Genomic DNA, 24,631 nt, shown 5'->3' with positions numbered 1-24,631 from the left:
AGTATGAATACTCCTGCAGTGTAGAGAGCGGACCCGAGGAGGTATCCGAACCTCGAAGGACGAATCCCACAGGAAACACGGACCAGAGGAAACGAATGGAAACTGCGTGTCGATGGAACAGGAGGAATTCATTTACTCGAAGGGTTGCAGGGGAGTGGAACAGGCTGCCCAGCCACCCCGTTGAAGGCAGCATACTGAGACCCTTCTATCAGTTTTATAATCCGGAGCCTGTTAGAGTATTAACTGAGGGTCTGAGAGGAACCGAATTTGCGTGAGGTACATGCAAAGACCTACGGTGAGAGTGCAATTGCAGCTTGTGTGTGAAAACTGCTGCTTTAACCCCGCGCTCCCTCCCACACCGCCTCCGCTCGGCGTCACCCGCCACCGCGCCTGTCCCGCCTCTCGGAGCGCTGCGCCATTGTATTGGTCTGTGCCCCTGCCTGTCAGTGCAGGGTAAGCGAGCACGGGCCGCTGATTGGCTCGGGTGACCTGTCTGTCAGGGCAGGGCGGATCGTTGATTGGTCGTAGGCAGACCCTGAATCTGCTGGCCTCGAGCTCGCTGTTATCGAGCGCTTCAGTGACGTCATTGAAAACTCCCGAGATGGGCAGCCGACCGAGTGCTGGTGAGTTTCTTTCAACCAATAACCTTCCAGAAGGCGACCGAGTCATTTAAATGCGGGGTGACTATAGGGAAGTAAGCAAGAAGGGAAATTGGGAGTGTCACGATCCGAACCTGCTCCGGGATTTGCAGACTCGCTGTTCTTCACAAGTAAGTGCAGAGGTGCGCGTTGGCGCCGGTGCCGGTCGCTCAGATGCTCCAGCATCGCCCGGCTGCCCCGGACTCCGCTGGGCTGGCGGTGGTGTCGGGGTCAGTGCAGCGGGGCTGTGGGCGGATAGTGCCCCTCTGCGCGCAGTGTCACTGTGCCACTGACTAGCCCAGCTATGCAAAAAGCGAGGTGAGGCGGCCAATGCGTCTTGCTAATAGTAGCTTTGAAGTGAGATCAGTCTTCTGTTGGTAAGCACGATTATCGCGGATTAGTCCTTGGTGATGGCTGCATCCCAGGGTGTTCAGGCATAGTCCCTCACACGCGGGCTGAGTTGCAAACTCCAGGAGTTTGCTTATTTTGTACTGTTACACTATGAATGGAGTACACTATAACGTAGTTTTTTCATGTTATGCCCACCTTTTCTCTTTTTGCAATTGAATCAGGCGCTATAGGTCAGATGTGAAAACCTGCTCTGGGTTAAGCTCGTTACTCCAGAGTGCTGTTTATGGGTTAGAGTGCATTAACATCCTCGACAAAATAAGTATACTATAGTTTGAGTAATTACTGTATTTGTCCATTTGTAAGTACTGACAGAAATATAATATCTTTACTAAAAATTAATATTAATTTTTGTTTTAATATTTAATGGGGTTTTATTAATACATTCTTTTACCTTGTGGTAAATAAATTAAATGCAAAATTAGTTTCTGTATCAGTTAATAAGTAAGATAGTAGATGGCTGCCATCTGTCCCTGAGTTTAGACAACCAGGTTTATTTAGAATGTTACATTCAGGGACTTCAGTGATGAAGAGGCTGCTGTTGCTCTCGATACTGAGGCTGACCTGCCTGTTCCTGACGCTGGACGTTCCAGGCTGTGTCTCCTTCCATTCAGGAGAGCTCTGTCCATCCCTTGTGCAGAGATCTGCAGCCTGTCTCCTGGAGAACACAGCTCAGTATTAGTCAGCAGATCTGGGAAACGTGTAAACAAGCAATTCAGTAAATAACCAGTAACAAAAAGACATTTGCAGTTCTACTGAAATGAAATCCCCAGTCTCTTGTCTCGCTTTGTCTCCAGAGAGAATGAATTCTCCACCGCAGACCCCACTGAGCCGATCAGAGGTCTTCGGTCAGCTGAGGAAGGAGCTGTATGATGATGAGGAGTTCCACCAGTCCGACACCCACATTTTCATCATCATGGGTGCTTCTGTGAGTACCCCTTTTCTGCAGTTTGCGCTGCATGAAGAGAATCAGCTCCATGAGTGTTTGGGGTGTCTGGTGTGTGGTGTGCTTGGTGCTGCCAGTCTAGTGATCGATTATCAGTGATCCTATCATTTGCCTTGATTTCAAATGGCTCACAAGGTCCACAGCTCTCTATTCTGTTAATTTGTGCAGTGTTTCCGTTCAGATATTGCCACGATCCTGTTGTCAAGCTGGGGGGGGGGGTAATGTGAGCTCCCTGTAGCTTCTGAGAAGTGCAGTTCTCTGACCTGAGCAGGCAGGGAGTCAGGACAGGGAAGCGATGGGTTTGATTACAGTCAGTGAGCAGAACGCATGAACATTTTCATTATCAAGCTGCCTCAGGGAACATGTGATTGTTTCTTCATTATGTTTTTCAGCCTGACTGGGGTAATTTCCCATCCTTGGGGAAATAAAAAGAGTTTCTATTACTGTGGTTTAAAAGTAGCTGTTGTCCTGTGGTGATTTGTACTGGGAACGGCACTGATGTACCCAGCCCTCCCCTCTGCCTCTGATGAAAGTGCAGCCGTTCACTGGTCCTGCAACAAAGGCAGGATACAGCCTGAATGTGCTAATACAGCTGTTTGGACTGTCTGAAAGAGAAGCTTCAGTCTCTGTTTAATTTGGGAATATCTAGACGTTTTACAGACTTACCGTATGGATTTTCATAAGTTATTTCAGAGTAAAAACATCTGATTTTCTGAAACTCTTCTTCAATGTTTTTATTTTTTATTCTGTCAAGAGACAACATACCTGTGCTTGCCAAGTAAATAATGTAATTTTCCTAGTAACTGTAAAGTTACTTAACTTGGACAGGCAGTACAAATAAGGGTAGTTCCAGCTGAAGTCAAGCAAAGTCATCCTGTTGCTTCACAGTTGTTTGAAGAAATCACAGTAACCTTTTTTAACAAAGGCTGCTTGTTTGTATAAGGAAGAGTGTGGTGTGACAGCAGTTTGTGCAGAGTCACTGCTGCTCAGCACTTTCCCTCCGAACGGAGCTGCAGGTGATCAGGCCGGGAGAGGGAGTATTTCAGGAATGGAGCTGGGAGGGAGGAAGTGGAAAGATTAGAGGACGGGGGGGTTACTATTGGTGTTTAACTAAAGATGTCTTTTTATGAGTTTTTATTCAGCTTTAAAAGGTACACAAGGAAAAAAGATCAAGTTCACAGTGTTCCACACGTTCTGAAATACAACAGTGTATAATCGCAGGACTGGAAATATTTCCAGGAGTCTGAGATTTCTCCAGTGTGTACAGTTCTCTTGTAAAGACCGATCTGGGTGTGACGAGAGACTCAGATATTTTTTGTATGATAAGAGAGTCAGGCCAGCAGCCCTGTGGCCGGGACATCGTCTGACTGTGCCCACAACAGGGCCACTGACTGCAGGCAGGTGAACATCGCTAAACTGCAGTGTCCAGGTTTGGACCCATTTTCTAAGGGGCAGTTTACAGTTTACTAGCAGAGCTGCTGACCAGCGGTGATGGAGCACTGTCGGGATCACTTGCTTTTCTTTGCCTTGAAGACTTTTTTCTTTCCACAGAGAGGGCTACTGCCTCTCAATTCTTCTGCATGAGCACACCGCAGGGCACTCTGTCTGTAACGTGGTACAAAATGTGACTTGGACAGAAAATTGCTGCTTTCAATATTTAAAATACACAACATTCTGAATATTTTCTAATATTCCTGACATTTTCTAAACAAGTATTCACCAAGATGCTGTTTCTGGGTTCTCGCCACTGCACTTGCAGTAGGGCTGGAGGCCAACATGTGATCCAGGGAAGCAGTTGGAAGGATTGATTTGCTTTTGTATAAAACTGGAGGTGATGCAGCCCCCAACTGCACGCTGTGTTTTCAGCTTCCTGGTGCTGAAGGGACATACGTTTCCCTCAGTTCCAATTCTGGATAATATGGTCCCCAAACTTACCATTAAGATTATTCACAGGGGTGCAGTGGTCAGCATCGCTGCCTTGCAGCACTGGGGCCCTGGGTTCAATCCCAGACCTGGGGTGCTGGCTGCGTGGTATATAGGTACAGGTATATAGACCTACTGGTGGGATAATGATCAGTGGTCTTCCGGGGAAGTTTGCCATGGTGTGAAAGTGTGCTTGCCTATCGGTGGACTGGGGTCCCATCCAGGGGACCCTGTCGTACGCCATTGCCTGCAGGGATAGGCTCCAGCTCCCATGTGACCCTGAACTGGAAGAAGCAGTGAGAAAGTAGATGGCTGGAAGATAAAGAGTTGTGGTGTCACCCTGTAAAGCAGTGCGTGTTGTGAAACTCTGGGGGAGCTGTTCCTAGTTGTTCAGACAGGGGGAGGTTGAAGCAAGCTTTGTTTATTGCAAAAGGATTCTTACTCAACATCTGCTTTTCTAGTAAAGTGCATATTGCACATTTCCTTATTCAGATAACATCTTCAAATAAGGAATATTTGTCAATCGAATGCAGCTTTGGCAGATGCATGTTTCTGCTGAGCTCTTCTATTTTATTTTGCACCTGAAAATACTGTGGATGTGATTTGTTTTCCATAAACCTTGTGGAACAATTGTCAGGTTTCTGCACATTTCAGGCCCCGCATGATCAAAGTCAGGCTATATCATTTACTGCTCTTGATTCGTGCTTTGTTTTGAGCTAAGTGTTACTTTGTTTCATATTCTCTTGGCCATATTATCCAAGCTGCCTGTTATAGACAGGGCTCCACCTGGGAAGGTGTTTTACAGTGTATAACATACAGCACCTTGTGCATTCAGTCATGCTTTTATGCCAGAATCCTATGATTTTCTTACATTCCTGGATATGGCTGTTACTTTAAATCTAAAAATAATCAATGACCTGTTTTAAATAGAATGATGATAAATCTGCAGGGTACTGTAATTCTGGATGTTTATTCATACACACAATGAAATAGGGACATAAAATCATATATCAGTTACTTATGCATTATTTTTGTAATCATAATAGCAGTGCACAAAGCCATATTTGTCATAATTAACTTGAATCTGATGTAGATTATAGAGCTCTTTAGAAGAGAAATGCAACCCTCCAGAATTACATGCATTTCACTGTTGTGTATTGGTTTTGGTTTACTTGGAAACCAAAGGGTTTGATGGAGTGCCTCTGTACAGATGAAGGTTCATAGATTGTCCTCTCTGAAGTGCCAGAACCTCACAGCACATTACAGGAGGCGTCTAGACAGTGTAATCCCTGCCAGAATAGGATTTACAACGTGCTCCCTACAGAGGTTTAGCATAAGTAAATGTGAACCTTGTGTTTGCGGAACTTTATTTACAACCAACATGACTTTGCTCTGTGCAATGAAATTACGGTTCCTGTATAATATTTTTAGACTTTTTTTAAGAAGAAAACATTATCGAATATGTAAATATTTGATGTTTTTTGTTGCCATTTCATCACAGGTATGAATATATTTGGACGGCAATGAAAGTCATTATGATCTTTAGTATCCCATTAGGTGATTCTTTTAAAAAATGTAACTCGATTCTACTGAATCCAAACAAGTGGAGATTTCAATTTCTATATGAGACTCTTTCCTAGATGCAGTGATACTGGAGTCTGAGATTTTGGCCAGATGTGTGTATTGCAGATCGTTCAATCAGAGCTGCCCAATGTTTCACAACCTGTCTCATGGTTATCATGTCAGCATATGCTGCTTGCGCTGTGCCAGAAACTCCACTGCTGTCCGAGATGGGTGATTGGAGGTGATTATGTCAGCAGATTATTGAGGGAGGATCTCGTCAGGTTGGGTGGAATGGTGGGGGATAAATTGAAAATGCTTCTCTATCAGTGACAGGGTATGGTGGTTTGAGTTTGCCTGCCTCAACCTGTAGTTGATAGGTAATATGCATAGGAACTGGGATACTGAGAAGTTCACTGGTGCAAATAAGTGCAGTTTTAAAGAAAAGCATTATGACAAAAAATGTAATTGAGTAAAGAAATACAACAATATCTGGCTGAACCAGGGGCTCCACACGCATTCATACTGGAAGCACAAGTGGATGTATTGGGAATAAGCATCTCAATGGCGCAGGTGTAGTCCTGTGGTGTCTGTGTCTCCGTGTCAAGAGAGGTTGGTGTGTGCACACAGTGGAGTCCTGGCCAGCTGCAGTGTAATCTTATTAACAAAAACAGTTTAACATCACACTTGTCACTTCCAATAGAAAAAGAAGAGATTAACTTAATAGCATCATAACTACACAGATTTTATTGTCAAGAACATTGTTTTTTGCTTATTTGTGTTTATTGGAAGAGTTAGGTAATTCATTTTCTCCCTCTTCTCCATCCTTCTGTTACCATAGCTTTGTGTTCATTCAGTCAGGCTGCTCAGCTGGAATTAGCACTCCCTGTGCTGTGGATATAGAGCTTGTTGAGGAATCCTTGCACAGCAGTTTTGCAGCTGACAAACTCGTGTGTGCGTGTATCCCTGTGTCCATGTGTGTGTCCGGGTACCACTGCCCGGGCCCTGTAGCAGGATAGTGTGTGTGGAGTCTGCAAGCCCCTGAGAGAGATGGATTCTTACATCAGTCAGCACAGCTGTGTTGTGGTGGTTCTGGGCTCACTGGTGAGTGGAGGTAGAGTAAGGGGAACGAGTGAGAAACTTTTATATAATGTTGCATAAATCTGTAGCTGCATCTGTGCTAATACAGATGGTTACCTGCAGAGAAGAACAAAGGAGCTGAACTGATGTAATTTGTTATACACACGTTTTGTGCACAATCTTGTTTATCTGGGCTTGCAAAGCAGTGGCTGATATAAAGGACTCTCCACGAACCCGTTCTCAATCTGTTTTTTTATCCATTTGTTTTCTATTACAGGGAGACCTGGCAAAAAAGAAGATATATCCCACACTTTGGTGAGTGCAATCTGTTTGCATATTCCTGCAGTATGAAACTGAGCCCTGTTAGGAAGCAACAGCTGAGTTAGGAGCACAGACATACAACTCGGCATCAGGTCAAGCAGGGCATGAAAAATATTTATTCCTTTTTTTGGAAAGTTTTGGAGATCTCGGACTGTCTCGCTATCCGAGGGAGATTGTTTTGATATTGCAGGGCTGTGTGCTGTCTCTCTGGCCCAGTGCTCACTGTGCTCTCACCTCTCACCTCTCTGTATCTCACAGGTGGCTGTTCAGGGACAGTCTGCTCCCAGAAGACACTCGCTTCGTGGGGTTTGCTCGTTCCAACCTGACTGTGGACGACATCCTCAAAAACAGCGGGCCGTATCTCAAGGTCAGAGAGACCAGGGGAGGGCTGTGGGAAAGAACGTGGGAACAAGGGAGATGGGGATCAGGACTGGGAAAAGGAAAGGAAATATGACTAATTTTTTCTACTTGGTGTCATTCAATAAACATATGTAATTTATTTTGCAATTGGCAAGTGCCTTTGTCCTGCGTTAAGTACACCTGCTAGATTCTGTGACGGCAGCCTTTAGCCTAATGTGGAAGAACAGAGATCATTTACCACAGGGCTGCATGAGGCTCAGTGGTCAACTTTGCTGCCTCGCAGTGCTGGGGCCCTGGGTTCAGTTCCAGACCTGGGCTGGTGTCTGCACTCAGGCTGAGTGGAGACATACTGGTACAGTAGGTTAAATTAGTTAAATTACAGACTGCTCAAGCCAAACTGCCCCACCACATTGCCTGCCTTATCGCAACTTTGCAACACATTCTTAGATTTCTTTAGTTCTAAGATTGATAATATCCGGCATCACATTCTCTCCACTACGCATATCATTTCCATACCTCCTCCCTCCTTACACTTATGAAACCCACCAGATCTATTTTAGATCCCATTCCCACCACTTTATTTCAGTCCCCTTTCTCTTCTCTCTGTCCCATTGTCCTCAATATTATACATGAATCTTTGAGCAATGGCACTGTACCAACGGTCCTCAAAACTGCTGCCATTACCCCCATGCCAAAAAAGCCTAACATGGCTCTCGACAACCTTAACAATTTTTGCCCCATCTCCAACTTACCCTTTCTTGCAAAAATTCTAGAACGTGCTGTCACACTTCAGTTACATAACCACCTCATGACAAACAACCTTTTCGAGCCCCTCCAATCTGGCTTCCGTCAACTTCACAGCACAGAAACTGCCCTGGTCAAAGTCACCAACGATCTTCTAATAGCTGCTGATTCTGGTTCTCTTTCTATACTCATCCTTCTTGATCTCAGTGCTGCTTTTGACACTGTTGACCATAACATCTTACTTTCTCGTCTTGAGACTGTGTTTGGAGTTTCTGACACTGCTCTCAAATGGTTCAAATCATACCTCACTGATCGCTCTCACTTTGTCTCTCTCAATGGGTACAGGTCTGAAAATGGTTTGTTAAGTCTGGTGTTCCTCAGGGCTCAATACTGGGCCCCTTGCTCTTGGTCAGCTTTTAAGATCACATGGACTCAGCTATCATTTCTATGCTGCCAATACTCAAATATACATTCATACCAAACCTGACACTGATGTGGGTGTCTCTATTCTATCTAATTGCATCTCTGACATAAAAATTTGGATGACTCAAAACTTCCTTCATCTTAACTGCAACAAGACTGAAGTCATGCTTATTGGCACCCCCCATCGACTTCGTAAAGCCAGTCCTATAACCCTATATGTAGATGGTTCTGTACTTGAGCTTCAATCTAAATTGAAAAACCTTGGGGTTATATTCGATTCTGGCTTAACATTCGACCCACATGTGCAGCATATTGTCAGAACATATTTTTTTCACCTCAGAAATATTGCTAGACTACACCCTATGCTATCACTAACTGTGGCTGAAAAGCTGATCAACACATTTGTGTTCTCTAGAATTGACTACTGTAATGCTCTACTCGCTGGGGTATCTATGTCTACTTTGAACAAACTGCAGTATGTCCATAATTCAGCAGACAGAATCCTGACCAGGTCTAGTGCAAATGATCACATTACTCCTATCCTGGAGTCCTTGCACTGGCTTCCTGTCAAATTCGGTGTGGACTTTAAAATCCTCATGCTCACCTACAAGGCTCTGCATGGCTTGGCACCTCAGTACCTGTCTGAACTTTTATCGCCCTATTCCCCATCTCGCAACCTTCGCTCCTCTAATTCTGGTCTCCTTACTGTCCCCCAAGCCTGTCTACATTGTATGGGTGACAGGACCTTCTCCTATTATGCCCCCAAGCTCTGGAACTCTCTGCCCAAGGATATCAGAGAGTCGCCTTCTCTAAACTCCTTCAAATCCAGACTCAAAACCTTCTTCTTTAGAAAAACCTTTACTGAACTGGTTCCATTCTTCACCCCTCTGCTTTTCTTAGTACCACCATCCACGGTCTCCTTTGTATATTGTAATTGTGTTTTATCTTGTGCATTTTTATTTATTTATTGTTGTTGTCATTCTGTAAAGTGCTTTGAGAAGCCACCTTTAAAGGCGCTATATAAAATAAAGTTTATTATTATTATTATTATTATTATTATTACTACTACTTCTGGGAAGACTGTCCCAGGTGTGTGTGCATGTCTGTGTGTCTGTCCTGCATGGACCCTGAATTGGATGAAGCAGTTCGATAATGGATGGACAATGAAAAGTGTTAATGAGCACTCATGCATGCAAATCCTGAAGTACTTCCTGAGAAGAAATGAACATGATGGCATTACTGAGGGACTGAGAACAAGAATAAACAATGGAAATGTTTAGAAAATTTTCTTCGTTTCTCTCTGGTGCAGTTGCAATTTAGATTTAGTGGCACCTAGCAGGTCAACTAGAGGACAGCAAGAGAGGTACTTTCCTGAGAATCATCGCCAAGTTATGATCAAACCAGTTCTAACTGCAGAACAATTTAGAGCTGGGTAGCAACTGATCTGCATCTTTCAGGATTAAGTCTGTTTCCTGACTCTCTCTCTCTCACAGAAGTCGCTGACAAGCCCACTTGTCATGTTTGCAGATATCGATTTGTCCAGGAATGTAATCAATAGCAAAGGGTTTAATCAGGGGTATTAATCTGAAACAAGAAATACGCAGAATACAATTCTTGATAAACGTATTGACAATTTAGTGAAGACAAAGCCCAGATATAACCTCTAATCTCATAAGGATAAACAGTTCTTGTTTCAACAGGTAGACAATAAACTAAGCTTAAAACTACTGCACTGAACAAATTCTGATTTCATTAAATGTGTAAAAAATAATTTTTACACCTGGTGGAAGGTGATAGAAAAGCTTGGTTTGAGGGTGCAATCTGTTTCAACAAAACAGCTTGTACAGTGACAGTTTTAAATTATACCCATTGCACATGAATTAAAAGAAAGTATGTTACAAAGTCTGACAGCAAGCGACCAAGAGCCTTGCAATGAAAAGATGCAGTTAAAAAAGCTAAAATAAGTTTACAATGCAACATGTAAACGGCACGTTACTAAATCAGAGTCTTGGGGCACAAAGTGAAGAACTCCAACACACAAGAATGCACTAAACCTTGGTACCTAGTTTGTGACTCTGCAATAAATAATTAAATAAAATTCTGTTCTGCTCCCTACTGCAAGAAACAATTTATTGAACTGTTCCAAAATGTTTTTTTTCTGTCCTCCTGGTTCTGATCCAGTAGTGAGGGTGTTGCAGTATTTAGCTCAGAGTTTCCTATGTAGACTATAGGGGGGAAGTCAAAGGGTAGTGTTATTGTCTGTATTAGAGCTAATGTGAAGTTTCCATTAGCTCAACCTGACTCCAGCAGGCTGGTTTGTGCCTCCAGTGAAAGTCCCTGAAGTGGAGCTGCCTGCCATTGTAACGCCTGCTCTGACCTCTGGGTGGCGCAGTGATACACAGCTCCTCTGTGCATGTGCATGTGCAAAGTCAGCTAATTAATAAATGCAATTAATAAATCATTATCATCATCACTAAGAGCATTTAACTAACATAGCTTGCTAAACATTTGGTATTGTTACATATTTTGCTGTCTATGCAGGTATCTTTAGATCTGTGATTTTATCGGCTGCCATTTATGATGTACAGTCAGTTTTCCTATCACTTCTGTTTTCTTCTGCAAACACTCTTAATATGTCCTGATGGCCATAAAGGTAAGAATTGCTTTATTAAAGCCTCCTTTGGCCTTCCTGGTGAGCCCTTCTGGTTTTCCTTCTTGGCTACTTTCTCATGGAAAATTTCATGTGAAAACTTTAACCTGCCCACCCTAACTGTACAGGTTTGAAAAGAGGCAAACTCTTGCCTTGAGACGTCTGGTCTGAGCTGCCCTTTCTGATGTGTTTGATCGGGGGAGTTTCTTGATCTTTATTGCTCAGAACTCAGACGTCCGTGTTCTAATGTGCCTTTTCCAAGGTGTTCAATTATCCTGTAAACATCAGGCGATGTGTGAGTTGCAGTATCACCTGTTGTGCCTGTAAGCTGCCATTGCAGTGAATACTGTGGTATTCAGTGATCCTCCTTGTCACTCACAATTTGAACTTCCAGCGCCCTTTTTTACTTTAAATTAAAAAAAAGTTTTCTCTGGCAGTGACAATGTGCAAATTCAAAATCAACTTAATTGTATGAACTGTATCATAAGCTTTGTGTGTGCAGGAGAGATGTCTCAGTATTTGCTTGCAGTATGACTTCTTTTCCTTACCAAGCAGCAGTAAAAATGAAAATGTGCGGTCTTTCATTGACTGAAGCCTTTGATTACCAGCACAACGTACCCTCCCAGCCCTGCATTCCCTCAGCTCACGGTCTGTATGCCTCTCTGTGTTCCCAGGCAGTGGAGTCGGAGCAGGAAAAGCTAACTCAGTTCTTCCAGCGGAACTCCTACCTTTCTGGGCGCTACGGCGAAGAGGCGTCGTTCCGCAGCCTCGATGCCCACATCTCCTCGCTGCCCAACGGGACCTGTGCCAATCGCCTCTTCTACCTGGCGCTGCCCCCGAGCGTGTACCAGGATGTCACCCGGAATATCCGCCGTGCCTGCATGAGCACCAAGTACGAACGTCCTGCAGCTCTGCTGCCACTGGGGGGCGCTGCTGTGCCCCTGTTCCTCATTGCTCTCAGTGCCAGAGGCCTGTTCCTCTTTTCCCAGTCATGTGACTGGTCCTGTGTTGCACCATCTCATCAGTGTTACTGTGTGACTCTGATCTGTATTTGGCTGCTGCAGCACGATTCCTGCACAACATTCATCCACAACACCACTGTCTGGGCAGAGGATAATTCCCACGGGCAAAATCACCTCTGCCTGCTTGAACTCTGCCAAAACGCTGCTCGAGTTTCCCTCTAGATTTCAGAGGGGGTGACGTCAGGGGCAGCACGAGCAGTGCTGTAATCTGCTTTTTGCGTAGGTGTATAGATTTGCATTGTCATGCTGTTATTGGAGAGAAGATTCACAATCAAAAGACACTTGTCTACTCGGTATGAGAAGAGTTTCTCAGAGTTTCTCTTGAACTGGGGTCTTGAATTGTCCTCAGGTCAGCCTGTCTCCTCACACTGTGTTTTCAGAAACTTTTTCAGAGATTTTTTTTTAAGTATATGAATTGAAAGTGGAGATTGTGTCTGTGGGGGTCCACAGTGGGGTCCAATGGTTATGTTTCTGGAGCACCAAATATTCATCCAAAGTAATAAGACTTTGTATGTATTGACCACTTCCCTCTCTTTATCCTTACTCATGTTTCTCTCTCCTTGTCTCCCAGGGGCTGGAATCGGGTGATTGTGGAGAAGCCTTTTGGGAAGGACCTGGAGAGCTCGGACCAGCTGTCCAAGCACCTGTCCTCACTGTTCTCAGAGGAGCAGATCTACCGCATTGACCACTACTTGGGGAAGGAGATGGTCCAGAACCTCATGGTGCTGAGGTCAGGACCTGGGGAAGCTCTCTCTCGAAACAAATGTCTACACAAATCAGCACCTGATCCTGTACATCACTCAAGATCTGGTGACCTGATTGACTGCTTCACTGTGTTCACTGTCTCTCCCACAGGTTTGGGAACCGAATCTTTGGCCCAATCTGGAACCGGGACAGTGTGGCATGTGTGGTTCTGACCTTTAAGGAACCCTTTGGGACACAAGGCAGAGGGGGATACTTCGATGAGTTCGGCATTATCCGGTATGTTGCACCACAAGTCTTTGTGCCCCTCTTTCCCATTGTCTGTAGAGTTTGTCTTCGTCAGAGGTTCACTGCTGAATTGACTGAAGCTGCTCTCTCTGTCCCAGGGATGTCATGCAGAATCACCTGTTGCAGATGTTGAGCCTGGTTGCCATGGAGAAGCCGGCCTCCACGAGCTCGGATGACGTCAGAGATGAGAAGGTGACTTACAGAGACTCTCTTTAAGAAGCTGTGGCAGCCTTAGAGACAGCATGTTTCTCTGCAACGTTCGCACACTGCAGTGTGTGTGCTGAGCCCTGTCTCTCCTGCAGGTGAAGGTGTTGAAGTGTGTCCGGCCAGTGTCGCTGGATGATGTTATTCTGGGCCAGTATGTGGGTGATCCCAATGGCGAGGGGGAAGCAAAACTTGGTTACCTAGACGACCAGACCGTACCCCGTGGGTCCCGGACAGCTACCTTTGCCACAGCTGTGCTGTTTGTCCAGAATGAGCGCTGGGATGGTGAGGGACTTTCGGATTGTCTGCCAGCCTGTGTCTCTGCCCTCCAGTGTCCTTCGTGCTGCACGGTGTTTGTCTGTTCCTAACTCCTCCCCCTCCTCTCAAGCCGTGGTGCAGCGTGCCTCTACACCCATCTCCGCGTTCCCTCTCCTCCTCTGCAGGGGTGCCGTTCGTGCTGCGCTGCGGGAAGGCCCTGAATGAGCGCAAGGCGGAGGTGCGGCTGCAGTTCTGCGACGTCCCGGGCGATATCTTTGGCAAACACTGCAAGCGCAACGAGCTGGTGATCCGAGTGCAGCCCAACGAAGCCGTCTACGCCAAGATGATGACCAAAAAGCCTGGAATGTTCTTCAACCCAGAGGAGGCTGAGCTGGACCTCACCTATGGCAGCCGCTATAGGGTCAGAGAGACAGATGTTGTCATTTTGATGAGTAATAGACAGTGTCAGAACGAATGCTTTCTGCTTATCATGTTCTAACTTAAAGGAGACCACAAGGCTAATAATCATAATCTAAGCGTAATGTTAACATTCAGCACTAACCTCGAGCACCTGGCCCCTCAAACCCTACCTGCCCCCATGCAGGCAGTTTGTTTGGGCAGGAGGGGCTTTTGCTGATGCTCAGCTGCCTTGTCTCTGTGCTGCAGGACATGAAGCTGCCCGACGCCTATGAGAGACTCATCCTGGATGTGTTCTGCGGGAGTCAGATGCACTTTGTCCGCAGGTCAGTTTAGCTTGGACATGAATTTGCTCTGGTTTTCTCTTGCTGCTTCAGCTTCCTCCTGTCGTGCGAAGCTGAGCTGTCTAGGTTAGCTGGGGTCTCTAATTTGACTGGCTGTCCATCCAGGGTGTATCCAGCCTTGTGCTCATCGTCTGCTGGGTGAGGTTCCTGTTCAAAGTGGCCCGGTATTGTTCGGGTTTTTTTCTTAAATGCAGTTTTTGAAAATGTCTGGATGAATTTGTCCTTTCAAGACGAGCCCCTGTTTCCTGGAGTTCGGTCGTAAAGAGCTATGGGACAGGAGCACAGTGGGACTGGGCAGCATCTGGGGAAGGCAGTTAGGTGGCCGAAGGATGAGTGATGGAGGGAGAGGGAGACGCCAGGTAAGGGGTGGTGGGGGAGGAGAAAGTTGTGTGGAGCTGTCGTGCTTATTGCTATGAGGCTGTTCCTGGCTCTGGCAGTTTCCAGTACAGGATATCGGCAATACAACATGGAGACATCTGCAGCACAGTGACTGGAATTTACAGTGAGAACTTTTACAGGGAGCCATTCACATTTCTTACCAGAATCAAAGTCTAGAGCACAGCAGTCCATAGAGTTTAATAAACTGGCGAGGAAATATATACAGTAGTTGGTTCTGTTTTAAAGAAACATGGCGAACATCATGTCTCTTGTTAAAAGGGTGTGATAAGAGCCAAAACTAGTGTAAAGAGTGTCTTTGTGCAGATTAAGAATTGTTGAATGCACCAATAAAGGTGATGTAATTAGCAGAGCACTACAGAGATCTGTATTAGAATCTATATGATGAGTAAATTTGTGAAGTTTGCAGATGATAATGTAGTAATAAACTTTATTTTATATAGTGCCTTTTGAAGTTGGCTTCTCAAAGCACTTTACAGAATGACAACAGCAACAACAACAATTTAAAAATAAACAATAACAAATACACAAGATAAACACGGTGAGAATACGCAGAGGAGATTGTAGATGGTGGTAGAAAATACAGTAGGAGCAGGGGGGTGAAGAATGGAACCAGTTAAGTAAAGGCTCTTCTAAAGAAGAAGGTTTTGAGTCTGAATTTGAAGGAGTTTAGAGAAGGTGACCCTCTGATATTCTTGGGGAGAGAGTTCCAGAGCTTAGGGGCATACAAGGAGAGGGCCCTGTCACCCATACAATGTAGATGGGCTTGGGGGACAGTCAAGAGACTAGAATTAGAGGAGCGAAGGTTGTGAGATGGGGAGTAAGGTGATAATAGTTCAGACAGGTATTGAGGTGCCAAACCATGCAGAAGTCAACATGAAACTTGACAGAAAGCCAGTGCAAGGACTCCAGGATAGGAGTAATGTGATCACTTGCACTAGACCTGGTCAGGGTTCTGGCTGCCAAATTCTGGACATACTGGAGTTTGTTCAAAGTAGATTTAGATACCCCAGCGAGTAGAGCACTACAGTAGTCAATTCTAGAGAACACAAATGTGTTGATCAGCTTTTCAGCCACAGTTAGTGATGTTTCTGAGGTGAAAGAAAGATTTTTGAACAATGTGCTGCACATATGGGTCAAATGTTAAGCCTGAATCAACGATGAAACGATGCCAAACTGCACTAAATGCAGATGTTTTGTGAACACAAAATTGTCTGCCGTAGTCTCTGCCTCACCATTTTAATTGATTAATGCTTTCAGTATTTACATTTTGAGCAGATTTTATTGTCAGTTGCTTTGAATAAGCATCTGCCAAATGAATAAATGTAAACTCTGAGGAAGTGCGTTTAACACTGAGAACACAAAGGGTTGTGGGAGTCTGGAACACGTTTGCTCAGTGCTGATGCAATGATGTTGGAGCGAAAACCTTGGCTTCTTCCAAAAAGTGGCTGGATGAGATCCTCAGAGCGACTGTCTTCAGTGAAATGAGGTGGATAAGGTGAATGGCCGCTTCTCTTTTGTCTAACACCTTTGTTGTTATACTCTGCTGCCATCTGCTGGATTCACCAATGTAATACAGTTCACCAAAGCTGCACCACTGCTCTTCCCACCACTATTTAGGGAAATATTTACAAAAAAGAGGGGAAAATCCTAATGTTATCAAATCGGAAAAGCTTTAAAGTTCCCGTATAACAATTCAGAAAGATCAGTTTAGAACTTCAGCAGGGCCTTCCCTGAAGGAAAGCAACACTCTGGTGTCCATCTCTTCAAGAGGAGTGGGCCAGCAAACGAAGAGTGAGGTGCAGGCTCTCTCCAGCAGATGGAGCTCTGCTCTCATTTCACAGACAATCACTCCTGTGTATGAACTTGCTGGCTGAGTCACTGTACTGATTATGCTAAAAGGAGCAGGATGGCAGGTTAAAATAAAGCTAGAAGGGGATCTGTTGAAGAGCTTGTTGAGGATATGAAAAGGAAAGTAACAAAGACTGTGATTGTTCTTATCACTGTGAACTCATACCCACTGTGACTGAGCTGCAGGCGGTTAGTGTGTGCAAGAGGACCAGGGTCCTCGGCCGTCTCAGGCTCTGGCTTTGGTGAAGAATGGCAGGCAGCCCCAGTCAGACACCTCCGGCCACACTTCTCTTCCTCTGCTGTGACACTGGCGCTCTGATGGATTAAGCTCCAGCTCTCCCTATTAAACCCCACCCTTGCTGATTACTGTTATAGAGGTTTGCACAGTCCACAGGCTACGTTTAGCTCCACGTGCATCACGGTTAGAGCTGTGTTTCACTGCGTCACCATGAGCTCGGCGCTGATCCAGGTCAGCTCATTTCAAGGATCTCCATGTCGTTTCCTTTTCTCTTCACACCAGTCATCTGTCTTTACTTCCCCACACAGCGGCAGACAGATTCGTGTTCACAGAGCATCTGTGTTTGCACCGACCGGACTGCTGCTCCAGCACACACATCCAGCACAGCAGCTTCTCGTCCCGCTCTGCCTGGTGTATCATACAGGCCCTGGCACTGCAAGTTTGATAGTTATTACATGGATGCGGAAATGCTGTGGTAAAACCACACAGTTTGACTCTGCAGTCGTGGGCGGCTCTATAGTGCCTTCATATGGACGTATCAAAGGCTGTCATTGGAAACAGTTTTTAAGAGCTTCCAGCGCTGTGTAGCTTGTATGCAGGAGTTCTGGTCCGTACCTCCCCAGTTCCTGTTGTCTGTAGCATTTCACACACCCACTGCCCATACCTCGGTCTTTTTTATTTTATTTCTTGCTCTTTCAGTCCTGTGTGTGCCTGACAGTGTCTCGTTATCTCCCCTGCAGTGACGAGCTGAGGGAGGCCTGGAGGATCTTCACCCCGCTTCTGCACAAGATCGAGTCTGAGAAAATACAGCCCCTCCCCTATACCTACGGCAGGTCAGTGCTGAGAGTGGGGCAGTGCAACAGTGGAGAGAATACGCTCCTTGCAGCTCACTGTCTCAGTGTGACTGGCTGTTGCAGTACTGTGCTGGTCTGATGGGGGACCCAGGTTGAATATTTCGACTCTGTTGTGACTGCACAGTGTTCTTACACCTGCCAGGAGCACATTCTCTCCACAGCAACAGATTTAATGTTTGGGACAAATTAATTTATTAATGGGCATGCAAGAAGTTGACTTCACTATGATAATATATGAAATATATTTTCTGCTGAATAAGAAATACAGTATTTCTGTTTCACCCTGTGGTTCTCGGGTGATTTCTGAAAGTGTAAGAAAATGTGTTACATGTGCATGACCCAGAGGGAAGTAGGAGAAACTAAGGGGGATGTGCTGTATTAAACACATGTGGGACAGGAGACACTTCTTTACACGGAGGCTTGGGGTTTCTGTTTTCTTGTCCATTCTCGGTGCTGAAGCTGATACCTTGGCTTCAGGAAATGAAAAAAACACATCCTTAGATCTCTCTCTTGCTAATAATCAATCAAGCTAGATGGGCTGGATGATCTGCTCCAATTCATAACAGTTTTTATGAATAAAACCCATTATTAATAAAAATATCCACTTGTATTTAAGTGGGGATTTTTACCTCAAAGGTCACCAGAGCACTTTGGATACAGGAGAGGTCCAACCCACTGCACCGCAGATCAGGGCAAGTGAGGCACAGAGCTCTGAGCTGGCTTGAAGCCAGCAGTATAACATTGATTGTTTCAGTGTTACTTGTAACATTTGTATTAAATGGCTAAGAACTGTTAGTGTGACATAGTTTCAGCAGAAAAACTTCAGTTAAATCATGGTCTGAGTAACTGCTCTTACCTCCTTGAATACATTTGCTCTTTAGTAGTACAGAAATGTGGTTTGTTAGACAATATATGCACGTACTATCGGGTGCTTGATGTTATCCAGTTACTTCAGCTAAATGCAAAGATAATTATAGTTATTTGCCTTTTAAGAAATGCTGAGGTACTGTAAACCAGCCTAGTTTCCCTTTGTTCCCACAAAGATTGTTTCCTGGAACTCAGCTGAGTCTGAAATCCGACACTGGCGTGTCTATTGTTAGTGTGCAGCACCTGACTTACCTGAGTGGAGGAAAGTTAGATCAACAATGTGCTCTATGTTTTAACAATTGGGTATTCACCTGCGTTTCCTCTCGACCGTCACCTCCTGCCGATCGATGTGAGGGGGGAGCAGAACGCGGAGCGACAGGGAGAGGGGCTGCTAGGACACAGAGCCCAGTGACGCACAAACAGGTGTTCAGGAGATATGGACAGCAAACCCCCTGGCTTCTGTGAAGGGCTCTGCAGTGCCCCCCCTCCTGCCCCAGGAGCTCAGGGCTGTTTGCAGTGTCACAGTAGCACAATATACAGTAGATTACGTAGGTCAAGTCTGATTACGTCAGCAAGCGCAGACTGCAGAGGAACAAGTAAAGGTTTATTCCATGCTGAAAAGGGAAGAAAAGAAACGCAAAGCTGCTAAGTTCCGGCTTTGGGTGTGACGCTTGTCCTGAAGGAAATGTGCAGTGTTCTGTATGGAATTTAGACCGGGATCTCTCCCGAACATGTTTAGATGTTTAGATGTCTTTGTGGCACTAGCCTAATCACGAATGAGGGGTTGTGTACAGAACTCACTGTTTTCCTCTCTTTACCTACTTCCCTTTATCTGATTAATGAGGTAGCCTGTGTTAATGGATGAATTGGGAATTTGATTCAGTGAGCAGGGAGCAAGGGAGAAACACGTTTCTGTGCTTGCCGATCTGTCTGCCTGAGAGGCGCTGTGCTGCAGGCAGGGGAGGTGTGAGGGTTCGAGGTGTGTGAAGGGGGGTAAGCTGGTGCTTGTAGTGTGATGGAAGGGGGGTCTGGTGATGTCAGAGCACAGGAGAGTGAGTGTCTCTGCAGGCTGGTGTCTGTCAGTGTTGCTCTGTTTTTGGGTGATGCTGTGTCCTGAGCTTCAGGGCTCCTCGGTGTCTGTTGGTGCCACTGTGAGAGGTGGTGAGTTTCCTCAGCTATTCTTTGTGGACCTTTATAGTCCTCTCTGTGAGCTCCAACACCTCTCTTAATTCAGCTACATCTGCAGCTTTTGTTGCACTGTTGCATGTCTTTCATTTCAGTCCTCTGCTGTTTGAGTGCCGTCCTGGACTCGCTTACTTTTGCTATTTTCAATACCTTGTATTGTATCTTTTAGCTGCCTCTGTGAACCTTGCCAAACTAATTTCTTTGAACTCTATGAAGTCCAGGGTAGAGTGTTTCTTTCTCAGGAGCCACAGTGAGCTGTGGCCTGTGTGATCTGTAGCAACAACAGTGTGGTTTCTGGGGGAGTCGGGGGGAACTGTGTGTCTGAGCAGCGGTAGTGCGGACTGGGGCTGCTGTCTGTCGGTTGCTGTGTTTGCAGGCTCAGTGTCAGCTGGTGTCGGAGACTCGGCTTGGGGGAGCCTGGTGACGGGGTCCCCCCCTTATCTCTGGGGGTGGTTTCCCCAAAACTTGCATTTCAAATACAAAACAGCTAAACTGCAAGTTTACATTCCCAAACATATTTTAAAAAAATTACATACAGGCTTTTTATAGGCTTTCTTTTTTGTCTTTTACCCTTTTTTATTCTTGGTCTATTTTTTTTTCATTTTTATTCCATCCGTTCTTTTTTCCCCTTATCTATACTTATTTCGTTTCTTCATTCTTTTGCATTTGATCTGTTTCTCTTCAGATGTTAGACCCTGTCTTAAGTCTGCAGCCCCTGTATTTCTCTGGATTATGCTGATGTTTGTGTTTTTCATTGTCTTTCGGAAGTATTCAGAGTTCTCTAGGGTCAGGTCTGCACTGTACAATTCCCATCAACAGTGAAGGTTTTAGAGGAGGTAGCTCTTCTTCCCCTGACCTCTCTCTGTCCCTGTCTCTCTCCTCAGCCGGGGGCCAGCAGAGGCAGATGAGCTGCTGAAGAAGGTGGGGTTCCGGTATGAGGGGACGTACAAGTGGGTGAATCCCCACAAACTGTGAGGGACACTGAGGCACAGGATGGGGGGGTGAGCTCCAGTTTACAGGCCCGACAGCAGGTTCACCATCATGATGATCAGGTCCACAGAGGTGCACGTGCTCAGGGACAGACACCAGGCTGTGGGAGAGGACGCTGTGCCTTAACTATCTGATATAAAATAAAGAAATCTAAGTTGCTGTTAAACCTGTGTGTTCAAAGCTAACTAAACAGTATTGTCTGTGCCACTTACTGGCTTGCATTCGACCAGATAAGCTCAATTTGTAAAAACTAGTTTGTCTTGTGTCATTTGACACATTCCAATTTACTGCCATTTAAATTTGACAGCTTCATAATTCAAATAAATCAGTTTTGGCCCCAACACTATGACTCACCCTCTGCCTGTGCATGAGAATGAACACATGTGTAATCGCTTACACACAAGATTTGTGCTTATTTAATGGAAAAACTTCTTATCTCGGTCATCTCTTCCCTAAATACTCCTATTGAGGTCTGAGCCCTCCTTTGTGCTGTTTAGCCCCAGTGAAACTGGACACCAAGCATGGTTTTAAAGTGCCCCAGTGCCCCCTTTGCCCTGCCTGAGACGGCAGTAGTGCTGTTTTCTGCCAGGGCACCTTGGCACAGTTCTGTTCAGGAATACAAGAGCACCCCTACAGCTGTTCAAGCCTGTAGTTCAATATACGTAGAAAAGAACCTTATATTCAAGACATTTTATTTTAAGTTTAATGGTTTAAAACTTGAATGTTTTTTTTTTAATAATGCAATCTGTGACAAAAAGTCACTAATATTTAAATTTGTTTGGGGCATTAACCCTATACCCTATATTTATTTTTTAAATGTTTTTCCATGATTTGTTATTTGCAGTGACTGGTTGGTGCAGTACTGTACGTGTCTGGTCAGTGGCACTGTGCTGTGACACTGCTGACCGGCTCCTCTAGGGCAGATGAGGAAATTAACTCCAATATTGCTTTAAAACACAAACCTGCATTTATACTTATATTTGTAATAAACCTCGATAAAATAAACAGCAATAAACCCACAGCCAGTGCTGTCAGTCTTAGAATTTGAAAAGCTTAGTATTGATTGAGGTTTGGAAAGTACTGCTGATTGATCCTGGAGCTCAGGAATCACCTGTCTTAATATAGGGGTTGGGGCTTTAAATCTTGCTTATTCTGACCAAAGCGTCTTAACCAGGGTCTTACTTTGTTATCAGTATTTTTACTTCAAGTGTAAGCAGCATTTATATTGTTGTACAAATATATACACTGATATGATATATCGGGATGGACAATAATACTGTACACAAGGCCAGGACACATACATTCCTGTGCATCCAAACACTCCTCTTTAAACTTATGAAATATACCTGAAAATGATCAATCGCATGTGCTGAAGTACATTGTCAGTTTAGTTTTAAAACCTGTGTGATTTTTGCTGTCAAACTCAGGAGGACACCGAGTCCTGCAGGTCACATGCAGCATTCCTGCAGAATTAAAGGACCCTAAATCCTTATGGATCCCAGAAGCTATCTCATAGAATGATTTGAGGAGTCCTTGACTTTTGTCTTATGAAAGGGCTCTACACAGGAGCCTGCTTGAGGGCTCCCCAAGTCCTGGAGCAGAGCGAGTGTTTGAGAAGCTTCACTGGAGCAGTCAGCTGAGATGGCCAGCAGGGTTTCAGTGGTTCCCTCCAGCGTAGTGGCAGCAGTAAAGCCGAGCACACTGCTCCGTCCGGCCCAGGCAGGGGTAGGCGAGTCAGTATGACCTCTGCGAGTCCATTTTATAAACGCTGCATTTTTGTTTTCAATGCAATATTTAGCATAGGTGCTTGTCCGAATGCAGTTTTGGCCTCGCAGCTCAGAGATTACCCATTCAAACCATTCCTCCTCCACAGGTGCAAAGAGATAAAGTCCAGCCGATTAACAACTGGCAATTCCCAATTGGAGGCTGCAAAAAAATCCAACTAATTATTTCTTTAAAAAATTAAGTGGGTACCAAATATTTTAAATATTTTATAGATAAAAATACTGGGATCTTTTTTTTCCAATTGTGTTTGTAGTTGAAATATATGAGAATTTCCCTGTATAGGGGAATGGAGGAAGGTACTTGGTCTGACTGGTCTGTCTGGTTTCCAGCAGCTGATAAAGCGCTCTTGAGGAATTTCAGTGACTCAACCACTTCCTCAGGCACAGAGCAAATGTCTCTGATATATTCCTTGTTACACCATGATTCTCTACAGTGGATTTTGAATAAAGTACCATAAAACGTTCGAATCTTTAAGAAATCAATGGACAATGTGCTGCAGAGCAAGGCTTGCTTGATGATCAGGAGAAGGGATATTCGTAGCTCATAGGGTAAGACTGTGCAGCCTCTCCATTCTCGCTGCTGCTGTGTTTCTGGCAGTATATTAGCATTTTCATAACAATACAAAGCTACCTGCGGTTTTTGAGAGTTTTTTTGTGTATTAGAATCCTTTAATAATTCTTTATTAAAGCTTCAAGGAAATAATGTAATAAGAACCGCACGGGTGGTGGTCTACATTTTTGCTACTTTTAGATTTGTTTTTCTTTATTTGCTTGTTCTGGGGGTGTTTGATGGCCCAGGCAGTGCTGGGGCTCTGTGGGTAGTGGCAATAAGGTGTCCCTGCTGGAAGTCAGCATTTCAGTTCACTGAACTGAAAGATAAACAGCCAACTCATCTCCAAGTAGCCGGCTTTTCTAACCAACGTCAACGTCGCCCAAACGCTGACTGGAACTTCCAGACCCTGTCCTAAGGGACGGGTGTCTGGAAGGAAGCTGTGTGGAAGCAAGTTAAAGTTTAAGGATGATTGCAATCCTGGTATGGCCCTGTCGTTGCTGGATTTCATACATTACCCTCATGTGAATGAATTGCCTTGATCGTGTGCAGCTGAAAGGCTGTATCACTCAGTGAGCCAGCTCTTTAGTCTCCTTCCCTCTTCCTCTAACAGACGGGGACACCTTGAAATACAGTGGCAAGACTGAGCCACCAGGGTTGCAGGAGGTTTCTAGGTTTCATGTTTGCTGAGCTCTTAATTACTTTGTGAGCTAATTATTTCCTAACTTTTCTAGTGTTAACCAGCAGTGATTTTAATGATGCTGGTGTTGATTCACACCACAAACCTCACACTGCCTGGAGCCTGCAGTTTTGTAACAGAATTGTTTTTGCATTTTGTATTTTTTTTTTAGAAAAGGAATAGATTTTCTGAAAAAAAGTCTTAATAAATAGCTTCAGCTCTGGAGCAGCTTTGTGTGTGTGGTGTTTCTTCAGCCAGGAAGCCATGGGCTGGTTGCTCAGGATTTAGTGAATCATAAACTCAAAACTGCATCACAGCAAGAGTTTTCCCCCTTCAGCCACCAGCAGAAGCAGGGCCGTGAAGTGAGCACTCCAGGAATTAAATGATGGCATCTATATGAGCAAGCACTCAGGAAGAAGCGTACTGAGGAGGAGGAGGCTGGTCCTGCCTGGGCTACCGTGATGATAGAGGCCACTCCTGATCTGACACCCCAGTCCATCACAGGCAAAGTGAATTCACAGTTGGGGTTCCTTGAAGCCATTAACACACTCTCCCACCCCTCCTGCTAGGTCATGGTCTCATGATGTAACCCAAGTATCCTAAACGCTTTCAGACAAATCACCAGCTTTTTTTGTCACCATCTGCTCCTGAAAATAGATTCACGCTGCTGTCTGATAAGAAGTCTCTTGTTTAGCCTCTGCTTTGAGCCCACCTTATAGTCATTCTTACAGTGATGTTACGGTCTTGTACTCTAACCCATTTTATGGTCTCAAGTGAATATTAGAACCAATAGCAGCTGTGGTGTATTTAATTCTTTCGAGTACAGAGATATATGCCTAAAATAGTAGAAATAACATACACCAGGGGTGTCCCTCCTGTCCCTGGAGAGCCACAGTCCAGACTGTTGCAAGTCAACATTAGTATCCAATTTACAAAATACAATAAGAAG

The 24,631-nt window shown here is 44.9% G+C and overlaps 1 protein-coding gene across 3 annotated transcripts; it reads left to right on the top strand.

Moving 5' to 3' along the window:
- Positions 1 to 519: 519 nt before the first annotated feature.
- On the top strand, positions 520 to 23,907 carry g6pd (glucose-6-phosphate dehydrogenase). 3 transcript variants are annotated; one of them, XM_006625269.3, is made up of 13 exons: positions 520 to 623; positions 1,844 to 1,974; positions 6,833 to 6,870; positions 7,135 to 7,243; positions 11,728 to 11,945; positions 12,647 to 12,805; positions 12,931 to 13,056; positions 13,164 to 13,257; positions 13,368 to 13,554; positions 13,713 to 13,948; positions 14,194 to 14,270; positions 17,514 to 17,606; positions 20,564 to 23,907. In XM_006625269.3, exons 1-13 carry the CDS (start codon positions 602 to 604, stop codon positions 20,652 to 20,654), a joined length of 1,581 nt encoding a protein of 526 aa, XP_006625332.2. In that variant the 5' UTR covers positions 520 to 601; the 3' UTR covers positions 20,655 to 23,907. The 3 variants fall into 3 exon arrangements, with proteins under 3 accessions (XP_006625332.2, XP_015216947.2, XP_015217579.2); XM_015361461.2 differs by lacking the exon at positions 520 to 623 and adding an exon at positions 652 to 769; XM_015362093.2 differs by lacking the exon at positions 520 to 623 and adding an exon at positions 776 to 956.
- The last annotated feature ends 724 nt before the right edge of the window (positions 23,908 to 24,631 follow it).

This window comes from Lepisosteus oculatus, chromosome 2, assembly GCF_040954835.1.
Source record: "Lepisosteus oculatus isolate fLepOcu1 chromosome 2, fLepOcu1.hap2, whole genome shotgun sequence".
NCBI lineage: Eukaryota > Metazoa > Chordata > Actinopteri > Semionotiformes > Lepisosteidae > Lepisosteus > Lepisosteus oculatus.
Note: the sequence above shows the minus strand (reverse complement) of the source record. Positions and strands in the feature narration are given on the sequence as shown.